General features: G+C 42.2%; 1 protein-coding gene across 1 annotated transcript in view; it reads left to right on the forward strand.

Annotated features, from left to right (window-relative positions):
- LOC311001781 (glucosidase 2 subunit beta-like) overlaps positions 1–12648 on the forward strand; it is a 139155-nt gene that overhangs the window by 10362 nt on the left and 116145 nt on the right. The window contains exons 6-7 of the mRNA XM_083992938.1: positions 1864–1993; positions 8880–8946. Of these exons, the coding sequence (XP_083849064.1) occupies positions 1864–1993; positions 8880–8946 (197 nt within the window). The remainder of the gene's footprint in view (positions 1–1863; positions 1994–8879; positions 8947–12648) is intronic.

The following is a 12648-nucleotide window of genomic DNA, read 5'->3' on the forward strand; positions in this document are numbered from 1 at the left end:
CGGAAATATTTGCCTTGTCTGAACTGTAGTACAGCTTTCCAAGAGTTAACACAGACCGGAGATGTCTGAATACTGCTTATTTTCAACACAAGTATGTGATGAAACTGTTTTTTTTGTCTTTCTAGAACTCATGTGTTTATGGAAACACATATGCGCATGCATGTACTTTCAATTCCGGTGCTTTACACAGTATTTTCACACTGTGGAGGAATGTTCTGGGTGTTATTCAAGTAAATACATTCTTGTACTCTCAAAATGGAGCCCATAAATCACTGCAGCAAACCGGAGGTGGCTAAGCAAGCAGCGTGGCCTAGAAAGGTAGTCATCCCTGTCCGAACCAAGCAGAATCCATCACCGCATTATGAGAGTCTCTGAGGAGAGATTGGAAGTCAGTATTGACACGTACGCACACATACACACACCAACAAGGAGCTGCTGCTCTTTCATATTAATTGGTCCATTACAGAGAGTGATGATAGGTTATGCTTGGTTGTCAAAAGCTGTCATATTTGGTGTGACGGCAACACCTCCTGACGCAAGTGATTTAAATAGTCCATTGTGCAGACCCCCGGGCGGTGTCGCACAAGTTTTTATTGTAAATACACAGGCTGGCTCTGGTTTGGAGGTAGATATACCGATGCATAAAGAAAAGTGGGCAAAGAGGGGGACGAGTGCAGAGGCAGAGTCGAACCTCAAAACCTGCCAATGTCAGTACAGGCACTACTTTTTTAAAGTGCTTTTGAGGTTATGAGTCAATTGTTTTCACGCCAACAATCGTTAAAAAGCCTGCAGCTGTACTTTGGCACAGGCTAAGCTAATGCTAATGCAAATGTAGTCTCAGTGACAATGCTGGCTGGCGTGCTGCCATGTAAAATTGCTAATTAGGCCACAACACCAAGCCGAAGTCGACGCAGGTTCTGACCAAGTGACGAGTGAAGATATCAGCCCTGCTCATCTGATTTGAAAACTACATGTAACTGTAGAGTATATGGCATTTGGTTAGTGTCATTTGTATGTTAATATGCAGTGGAAGACTTTCAATTTACAAAAATAGGGAGATGAGATGGTGGTGAGAAAATGACATGGCTCATTTGAGTTAGGGCCCAGATGATATGGGATTTTTGTGGCCAATGCTGATTTAATGGTGTAAAAAGAAATTCTGCTAACTGATTAATTTGCAGTTATTCTTCATGTATATATTTCATATACATATTTTGCAATGATCCCTAAAATATGGTTCAAACACAACATCTTTCTGTTTACCGTTAAATAACGTTTAATATTATTCAAAATGTCACCAGTGCAGCACTGCAGTCAACTTTTAGAAACTGTGAATAAAATCAATAGAAACAACTACAAAAAGCAAAAATGCAAATAGCGCCGTGTCTTGTCACAAGCCTCTGTCAGTCCTTACAGCGTTTTGTGGAGCAATGTGCCTATGTGACATAACCCAAAACTGAATGAATATAACACTAACATTGTTTTTCTCCAGTGGAGACCCAATGCAAGGACATCGTTTCAAAATTAAACCCCAGCCAGTTTGCAGTTTGCCTGCAAAGTTTGAAGGCACAACAAACTGTTCACGTTAGTTTTTATCTGCCAAATACTTATATATATTTCTAAGAAAGGCTCAAATTAATCGATTTATCAGTCGGGCCTTAATTTGAGTGAAGCAGGATTCATCCAGAATTTCAAGATGCTAATGGCTTCTTTTCATTTTTGGCTTATTGAATTTTTTTAATCATTATTATAGTGACACAAACTACTATTTAAAATTACGCTTTAAGCTTAGACATTAGTTAACAGTTGAAATATTTTCCATGTACCTCTGATTGTTTGTGTCTCTGTATGTTCCCTCATCAGGCCCAGCTCAGAGAGCTGCAGCAGGTAGCAGAGGACCTACAGATTAAACTAGAGGAGCACAGAAGGAAGAAACAAGAGGCGGACCGGCTCAAAGAACAAACATTAAAGGCGCTGGAGGCAGGCGATACCGGTAAGTGTCCTTCAACCTTTAACCCGCTGTGATTCGGTTTGAGTCCATTCTCTGGCAATTTGCTCAATCCACCGAATCGCTCCGATTTTAGCAGACATTAGGAGATTGTTACTGCCACCACAGGGCTGCTTCCGTTTCATTTCAGCTCCTTTACGTCGAAACAAAAGTAAATTGACCTCGGCGCCTCGGGCCGGACGGTCAGGATGACATATGGCGGAGGATGAGAAAACAGCTGGAAGGGTTAAATACAGATGCCTGTGCTGTTGAATTAAATGGGCTGAGAGAGGAGTGCTGAGCAACGGCATATTACATTCCCACCGCTCTGCTTTTTTTTTTTTTACGTTCCCCCAAACCTTCAGGGAGAAGTTGCTTATGACTCACAGGAAAATTCCCTTATCGCTCCGAGCACAAGCTGCCTCGGCATTTAAGTGACGTTCAGACGTGCGTATGTGAATGTACAGAAAGTTGTGGGGCTGCATGGGGTGGGGGTGGGGGTGGGGGGTGGCACTCAATCATTTCTTTTCCCACAGAGTCTCTAAGGATTTGGAATCATTACAAGTCCGTCGTGCGCAGGAGAAAGATTGGTGGAGTTAAATGAGCTCAAGGTTTAAGATAAAAAAGAATCGTTGAATATTCCTTTAATAATCTATAAATATTCAACACAAACAGAAGGGAGTAGTGACGCACGATCTGTGTTTTCCTCGAAACATCTTTTGTCTCTTAAACTGACATTCTGCTGCTGGTTTGTCAATCTATCAACCGGCTCATTCCTGATGGCAGTTTTACGTTGCAGTCCTGTTTCTCACTTTCATCTAAGCTGTCGGTAATTGTCTCATGTCAAACTGCCTCTCAGACAAAAGTTTTAATTGCAGTAAAGGTCATCTGACTTTGGCTCTTCTTCCGAACGTGCATCCGTCGAGCCTCCCACTGTGCGAGCTGCTGATCTTTGCTGGACTTCACCGCCCCCCCCTGCAATCCCCGAAGCCTGTCATCGCTTTTCTTCCATTACTGCTCATCATCGAGGCGTAACAACCATCAATTTTCATTTCGTCGGCGGTCGCGTCGTTGGCATGTCTTGTCCATGTTGCCGATCCATCTAAGCTTTTATTATGTGTGTGTGTGTGTGTGGGTGCCACTGTGTGTGTGTGTTGAAGTTTTGACGGGAAGTTTCAGAGACTTTAAGGGTATTTATCCGCCTCCCCCCCTTCCTGCAGCACATGACATTACATGTTGATTCATACTTGAGTTTTAGTGAATAAGCACCATTAATCTGCCAACAGTATAACTCAGCAGAAAACACTTTACAGCTCCCCAATGGGCCCCACTGTTATTATTTGCTTTTGGCCACTAGCTGATAAGGCTTTCATGCACATTTCCTTCAGTAAAAAAAAACAACAAAAAAACATTAAAGCAGAGATTGTATAGGTGAAGTAATCAGGGAAGTATTTTTTTTCCAACTTTTATATTCGATTGAATTCTTAATGTGATCTGGCTAATGTATAGCCCTGAGCTTGTTTTTGTTTTTTTCTAAACTTTTTCAGGAGAGACCCAAGCAGTTGTGAATTTATTACCTTTATTTTAATTGCATTTCCTGATAGCGCTAGGCAACAATTTGGGATAACTTACACTGCCCTTGTAAACCATGTAACTCCTAACCAATAGCATTGCATTTTACATTTACATTTACATCTCATGCATTAAGACCATACTCATATTCAAAGCAACTTTCATTCCTTTAAATCAAGATTTAATTTTCATCACCTAAGAGTTTCTTGGGCCTCCACAACACTCATCAAAATTCAGATGCAAAATGCAGCAACCACATATTAAAAGCCTGAACTACAGTAATGCTTTTAGATGTTGCATGAATCCCCCCTCACCTATACATTTTGGTTGTATAGCACATGATTAAATAAGATGAACCTTAGTTTGAAACCTCCTCAAAAGACTCTTAAACTTCAAAAGCCCCCACGAGGACAAACACAGAGTCACTTTAATTAAATATAGGAACATCAAAAACAAAGAAACGCACAGTTGTTCACGTCGTTCCCTTTATGACCTGTCAATAACCCGTGTCAAAATAGGAATGAAAGGCCAGAAGAACAAGCAGCTGAGCCTGCGACGAAGAAACTTTCCCTTCACCGCCGCTGTCGCTCAAACGTGTCTCCAGGGCTTCGTGCACAGTTATTGAGAAGTTTTAAAGGGCCAAACAGGTTATTTGTACCCCTGAAGACCACGAGCTCTCACGGCAGCCGTGCGTATTGCGTAGTGAAGGAAACACTTCAGGACGTGCACAATTGAGATATGGCCTGTCCGTCCGAGTGCTACATTTGGTATTCACGGTCTTTAACATTTTGTTAAGCATGCTGGGATGTCAGGAGCAAATCCTCATTGAATAACAAAGGCTGCGCTGCTCTCGTGCAGTCGCTGATCTGGCGTGCTTGTTTTTGAAAAAGTCCTTCTTAATGCCATCCTTGATGAGCTTTGGGTTCACGTAAAGGTTTCCTCCTTTTTTCTAATGATGTTTATTTGATATGATACTCCCCCCTCATACATATAAATCGTATTGTATTGTGCGTCTGGTACTGTCTTTAGTGGGTTCAAAGCTACACTGTCTGGAGTTCACCCACAGTTTGAGGGGATTTCCTCAAGTTCATCGCTAATCCACTCGTTGACCTGATTTCTCTGGCGGACCGTCTTGCAGACCATCTCCCTGCTACTCGTCTTTTTTTTGTTTTTTTTCCAAAGGTACACGAGCGCACTAATAGACAGCCCATAGCATGAATTAAGTGTAAGGAGAGGGCAGTGTGCCTCAGCTGTCAAACCGGCTTAGTTTGTTGTCAAGGAAAAGATTGCATAAATAGTTCCTAGCTCTTTTAGATATAGATATTTTCTACGTCGTATCCATCATTTCACAATTATGTCAAATATGGACGTAATTCATGGTCTGTCAATTCAGATTTGAAAATCATGCAATTTCAGCTCTAATTACGTCCATCTCTGACACGCTAAATATATTAGGGCTGCAACTAACACTTATTTTCATTTTGGATTAATCTGGTAATTATTTTCTCAAATTTCACTCCACATTATGTCAGTGTTTTATCATAACCGATTGCTTAATGTGATATACTGTATGCTGCTCTTTTATAAGGGCCAATCGTCTAAAAACCCAAGTATATTTAGATTACTTTCATATATGGCACATCAATCAAATCCTCCTTGAACCATTTAACATTGGGTCAAGATTCACAAGGAAAAATAACAATTTATCAGTTACTGATTGTTTTAAATGAACCGTTTTTTGATTTACTGCTTTACTGACTAATTGCAGAAGCTCCTACTCTTCACTTTTATATCTAAAAACATTTTAAATTATGACGTTATTAGAATTACTTGTGTTTGGAACAGTCCATAAAGCCAGTAGCTTACAGTATTTTTAGACCGTTTTGAAATATTTGACTGATAAATAAGAAAAGGACATTAATTTAAGGGTGTGTGGTTTATTAGAGAACTAATTATCACACAATAACAAAAGCGTTTCTGTTCCCCTGCCACACCTTAATTTAAACGATTTCATTATTGTTTGGAAGGAAGACAGTTGTTGTGTTTTACCCAAGGGGGCAGTTGTCGGTCTGAGAAGTGAAGCTCACTTCCGCGTTCAAAAAACTGCAATCCCCTCGGCTGGCTCCAGAAGGGAGCAACTCCAATTGAGCCCCATGTTAAAATAGCCGACTTTACAGCTTAAAAAAACATATTTACAGCCTGGTACATTTAATTTTTTTGGTCTCAACCGATAGTTTCTACCCCCGCACACCCCGTTTTACTATTATTAGGTTTAAAATTCTGGCCGCGGAAACGTTGAGTGACAGGTCCGGAGACCGCTGCTTCGAGGCCAGTGGGCGGGTTCTCGGCCGGCCAACTGCCGCACCTCTCCAAATATGGCAAGTAGAATCCAACATGGCGCAGTTCAAACCCCCGTAGTAGCGGCACAAAACAGACTCCCCCAAACCAATGGGTGATGTCACGGGTGCTACGTCCATTATTTTTACAGTCTATGGTTTTACCACATAAGAGTGTGAGAGTCATTGAATTAGCAACGAGGAGGGGCTTAGAAGAATTTCACCATAAAATCCATTTACATGTGATCTTAACTGGGCTTTATTATCTCTATCAAGATCAGAGCCCTTTACATTTATACCTGCTATGAATATGAATTCTGTACCACATAACAAGGCCAGTACCAACACCAATACAGATCAATTTAGCATCTTTGTCAAATCTTTGCATACATCTGCAGGGTTTTACATAAGCCTCTATAGATATTAGAAAAAAGTATTTGTCCCCTAGTCTTTAATACGTTATAAAAGATCATGTGCAGTGCCCAGAAACTCACTCAGAGTTTAAAGTCTTGATTAGAAAACAGTGGAGTGGAGACAAAGGTCAATAAAGGTCCCCGGCCGCAGTGGAACCGTTACCCAGACATTTTGGTTTATGGTCAATGCCTTAACCCTTAAGCCACATTAAAAGTCAACTGCCAGCCAAGTTCGAGTTCATGAACTGTGTCAGCTGTGGGTATTGCTATACATATTTATACATATACCCTGAGAATCAGTCAACCTGGAAGCTGAACTAAGCAACTGCAAACACTGAAAAGCACAATCTGAATTTGATAGCTCGTTTTAAATAGATTTCATAGAAAAAAAAGCTTCTTTCACATCAGACATGATTTCTTTAAAATATCCTGAAAACTCATAAGTGGGGACCTTGAGATGAGCACAGAGAATAAATCATTGGGCTCAGTCACTGTAATGACATCCCCGATGAATTTATGACCAGATTTAATTCAGTTTCCAAGTCATCGATTGAATGCACCATGTAAGTTAAAACACTCATTTTCACACTGTTTCTGTATTCATCACAAAGTCTGCTCTTCTCAGTTTAGTAAAAGTTCAAGACAACACCTGCAGCCCTTCGATTCATTTCCATCTCAAGACATTTTTAAAAACCCAATGAATTAGGTAATTTTCTACCTGGAAAATACTGCTTATAAGTGTATAAAAGAATGCAAAATATGTTTTTTATGTTTTTTTTGTCAGCCTTGGAGTGCAGAGCCTAGAATAACAAAGGGAGCTTTATGTGGATAACATGGTCTGCAGCCCAGGCAAAGATCTGCAGTCTCCTGCTGATATGTTCCATTTTCTCTCTTCTCTTTGTGCCTGTCTTTATTTTACGAGTGTGCAGTGCTATCGCCAGGGCAACATGGGCGGATGAGTGATGGTGTCCATTAGTAAACATAGCCCCCTATATGTGCCATTGGCCTAAAGAGCCCGTGTCTTGAACCTCCCTTCTCTTCTTTTCTTCGCCCTCTTACTCTCTCTCCACTTATTTTCCACATTCTTCCCCGCTCTTCCTCTTACCTTTTTTACCACATCTCTGCTGCCCACCTCAACACCCCCCTCCCCCCCCCTCCTCCCTCCTCTCTATCCTTTTCTCCCCCTGCCTTCCTCTCCTCCCCTCTCCATCTATCCTCCTTATGGTTGTTTTTCATAGCTACAGCTCTGCAGCAGTGGAGGGAGGGATGAGACCATTTCTCTTCCCTCCTTTCGTGCGCTCATTTTTTTTTTTTTTTTTTTTTGCGAGACACAGGGACTAGAGGATGGGTTGAGAATGTCAAGCATTAGGTTGGGAATAGAGCGCTGTTCAAACAAAAGAATAGGCCACTAATATGACAGATGCTGTGTGTATTACAGAAGAATATTAGCAAATCTTGTTTTTTTCCCCCTCGGCTGAGTAGAGTCAACAACCGGGGTGAGGAATCTGGCTTCTCTATAGACATTAGCAGCTTCCAGTCATGTTGCGGGTGATGAGATGTGCTGTATAATCTTGCATCTTTTAAACTTAAATCCCCCCAAAAAACAGCATGACTTTATAAATATGGATTTAAGATTCATTCAGGCAAGTCTTGAGTTCATGAACTGGGGTTTTAGTTCTCCCCTTTTTGTTTTGTTTTTTACACCCCGACTGCACACTCTCTGTACTGTACATTGGGGAGAGAGGGAAAAAAATGCTAATTTCACAATTAGCTTTTCTGTAATTAGTACGGAAAGGTAATTGCAGCGGATGTGCAATTAGCATTATGTAAAGTGCTTTTCCCCAGACTTAGGGGCCAATCAGTTTGCCCCTTTACATTCTGCGTTCTGCTGATGATGTGGGAGATGCTTAGTGTCGAACATAAGAGAGCTTCCTCTCCCTCCCACTCCAATGAATGCCATTCACAAAATGAATCAGTTGGGGTCACATGCTCGCTGGAAAAAAGAAAAAAAAAACGAGGGGAGGAGGGGGTGGGGGGTTGAGGAAGTTTGTGCGTCTCCCTTTTTTCATCTGCACCCTGAATCTGAATGGAGAAGAGGGAAATCACTGTCATACCAGCCGTTCCAGCACAAAGCCTCCTGATTGCATTCTGGACTCTGACATGCTTTTTTTTTTTTTCCTACAGGGAAACCAAATGTTCTTGCACAGTGTGACTGACTCATTGCCTGATTGCCCAAGAACCCCTCCCCTCCTGTCCCTCTCTCCCTCCTCACCCCCCCCGCCCCCCACCCCTTCCCGAGCTCCCCATATTTTAAATCCAACTCCAGCTCTGCTCTTTTCTCATATCCCTGCCTCTCAGTTCGCAGTCAGATGGATTAGTGTTTATTGTGCTGATTGGCGATTAAATAGAACATCCTACATACATTTGTAATAAAAAAAAAAAAAGATATCGCCTCTTTGTTTCCACAGCTCATTGTGCTTGTAATGTGAACTGCTATAACTGGTGTTTCATTAAAGTATCAGGTACTTTTTGCATTAACCCAGATATGATTTGTTTCTTCTTTTTTTTTAGGTCTCAGACACGAGAACAGCACAGTAAACAGCATTTTCCAGTTACTGGACAGCAATAAGGACGGAAGGTAAATAACATGCTGTTATTTCATTATAGACCAGGGACCCCCAAACTGACGGAGACATGGAGCAGGGACCCCTACTATATAAAAAAATGTACTAGGCCCAGTACCATGTATAAACGTAGCTTGATATTGTGCATTCAATACTAAGCTTTTGAAATAACACACAAGTTGATATAGTCATGTTTTTTCTAAACGTGTACAATGCACAGTGAGTAGAGTAGCCGTCCCTCTGCCATTCATAAACAGACCTTGTTCACTGATAGCAATGCCAGTATCAACAATGTCTGTCAACTGCATGGTATTCATGCAGACAAGCTTTTCAAAATGACGTTTTTATTTGAAACATAAATGTGGAAACTAAAAGATACAAAACATTGTCTAATGAGATCAACCAAAAATTCCACGACCCCCCTGCAGCTCCTCCGCGGACCCCCTAGGGGTCACGCACCCCCTGTTGAAGACCTCTGTTGTAGACTATTGAACGCCACGTGACCCCATGAGTTTTCATGTTCATGCTTGTCCCTGTGCTGGAAATGTATGATGTAGATATAAACATGCTGTAATAATAGTTTGACTAGCTTCAAATCAAAACAGTGCTGGTAAAGGTTTTCAAACGATAGGGATCCATTGAGGTTTTTTTCTTTTTTGAAGGCCACCACTGATATTTTTATCCTGAAACAGTTTCTCCCTCAGGATTTTACTCTCGCCAGGGTGAAAATGTTTCTGTCACAGTATTTAGATTGCTATGAAATCCAACACTAAAGAAATTCTTAAAGCGCATTTGCTCTCAGTTTGTGCTTTTCTCCTCGTCCTGCGCAGTTTTAGGAAAATGTAGCACAGCGGGAAAGAAGACCGGGGGAGTGTGAAAAGTGCAACAAGGTTGAAGATTTTCAAACCTAGCTTTACCTCTTCCCCCCACCGCATGATCTACTCTCTCAGCTGAACCGCTGCATGCTAAAAGGAGTCAGCTTTAGACAGTGTGACTGACATTGTCATTTCAAATTATGTTTTATGAGCAAGCTTCAAAATACAAGTTAACATCTCAAACAGCAGGGCTGCCTGGGGATCTGAGAGTCTGGTAAATGTAGTTGTTTTGGTTTTTCTTTCATAAAATCCACCCATTTTATCTCCATTAACACCTGCTAACGACATTAAAATGGCTCAAAACTAAACATCCAGATGTCCTACGGAAGAGGTATTGAGTTTACAGACCAGACGGCTTTATGTAACACCTTAAGGAATCACTGTACTGTCTGTGCCAGTGTGGATAAGAGGAGATTTAGTGAATATTACCACGTCAGATGGAGAAGCAAATTCACAGAACTCGTGCTCACTCAAAGTCCTCGAGAGAAAACCTGCTAATGGAACAAAAAAAACAACACAACAGATGAACGAAGATAAAGAAGATCCAGAGCAGTGTGGGGTAAAAATCGGTGACTCTTTTATGTTTTGCTTTTACGTTTATGGTGTCATTCCTCGCTATAAGATGAATGACGAGGAAGCCAATCTGCATCAATATGTATATGTATATGCCCCACCACTCATTAGTTCCACCTTAAATCCTGAAGTGAAGTCTCATCAGTCTGAGACGAGCGCACATGTCTCATTCCCCGGAAAACTCCTACACCTATTTATTCCTCTGCAAACTTCAAAAAGTAATTCATTGCTTTATTTGCCTTGTTTAATCTTCGTGTCCCAACAGAAACCCACTTGTCCCCCCTCCCTCCCTCCCTCCCTCCCTCCCTCCCTCCCAGCCCCCCCCCCCCCCCCCCCCCCCCCCCCCCCCAGCCACCCAGGCTGCTTAACTTGCAGTCGTGAGCAATGTTTAACCACTGCCGGCTTTAAAGAGAACGCCGTCCGTTTGTGCCTTTCCCCCGCAAGGCGACGTGTGAATCTGCTGTTGACCTGCAGAAATATAGAGCGCGTGCCCCCACCCCCCCACCCCCCAACGAGCCTGTCCCCCTTCATGCTTTCCCCCCCCCCCCCCACCACCCCTCCTGTTCCTCACCTTCCCACGCCACGCTTGGAAAAAAAAAAAAATCAATACTGCTTAAGCTAACTGGGCATATTCTCCCGGAAAGGAAGCGGGGCTGGGCATAGTAAACTGAAAGCGCTATAAAACATATGGCCGCGTCGAGGATGAAGTGCTTGTGCAGCGATTTTCCAGGGGAGCGCTATGTGCCCACTTATGCATTCCTGCGCCTGGATGTGTACCATTATTCAGCCCTTCTGGTCCCCCCCACCCCCACCACCACCCCCACCTCCTCCCAATCCCCTTCCCCTTCCCTGCCCAGCCCCTGTCTCCATCCATCCACTCTATCCCCTCCATCCCAAGTGGTGTCTCTCCACGGGCCGCGCTTAAACAAACACATTACTAAGCTGAAATATCTGCAAGTGCCGCTTATTTCTCCGCAGCCATTGTTTCAGTCTGTCAGTCAATGGGATTCGAGCGAGCTGGCTATCTCGAGGCGGGACATGTATTGATGCCCTTTTGAATAAAGCAGGAGGTGGAGGCTTTGTATATGTATGCTACATCACCATTTTTCCCCCTGTAAGGCTCCGCAGCTCACACCCCCCGAAGTGTCAAGCCTGATTTAGCCGCTGTTATGATAAATGCAAAGTCGAAAGTCACCGGCGTACCTGCTGCATGCGCATTGCTAGGCAGTTTTTTTTTTGCTGACTTTGAAGCGGATTAGCATGCACATTGCAGACTCTTTATCTTGTACCAAAAAAAAAAAAAAAAGCTCCTGGCTTTGTCCCTAATGACACTTAGCAAAACACTACCCCGTTCTTAATCCACGCAATTGGAATTGCTAATTATCTTTAATGCAGATAATTGTTCTCTCATTTATACTTTGAACTAATCTCATTTTTGCATCCATTCAGCCGCCGATAATTGCTTCATGGGGAAAAAAAAAACAAAACAAAAAACGAGAACAGTTTATTCGGGAAGTTTTGAATCCTGAATAAAACACCTCAGCTTGTGTCAAAAACTGGTGATTATCAGCTTAATTATATTTGAACTCTGCAGAGATGTTGTTGCTGCTATTGAAGTGAGAGGGTTTGGACATTTTTCACATTTTTGGGGTTTTGCCGAATACCGATTCTGATGTTTAAGATTCAGCCGAATGCGAAACCAAATCCTACACTGGCCTATGCTGTAAACACATTATAACTGCAGTAAACACCAACCTTTTTTATTCTAATAGTAAAAAACAATGGCCAATAAATTTCACCATTATTTTGAGAGCAGAACATTTAGTAAAGATGGTAATGTTGGTCTGGGTACCATTGGGTCCTAACCATCTCAAGACAGGTAAACATTGCAAACTGAACATATAGCTCCAGTTGAATCGCCTTCTTTAGTCTTAAAGTACTGCCAAACAATACTCTTCTGCGCACTAGTTCCATTTTCACCTCCGGCTGTGTTTGTAAACCTTCGCCTAAACGTTACGAATACGAATTACTTTATTAAACCCCAAAGGGAAATTTGCTTGTCTGTCATCAGCTCATCTACCATTTGCAGAAGAATGAAAAAGCCTGATGACTAAAGGTACAAAGGATCCTCTATAAACGTTGGCAGCGTCATTACGTCGACGTGCATAGGGCAAGCGTAGGGTTCAGTTGTTCTAAGGTTTGGCAAAAACCAAACCCCATCAAAGAGCCCCAAAATTCGGCTGCATCGGAAACTGAATCCTGGATTCC

The sequence above is a fragment of the Trachurus trachurus genome, assembly GCF_905171665.1.
Source record: "Trachurus trachurus genome assembly, chromosome: 18".
In the NCBI taxonomy this organism is placed as follows: Eukaryota; Metazoa; Chordata; class Actinopteri; order Carangiformes; family Carangidae; genus Trachurus; species Trachurus trachurus.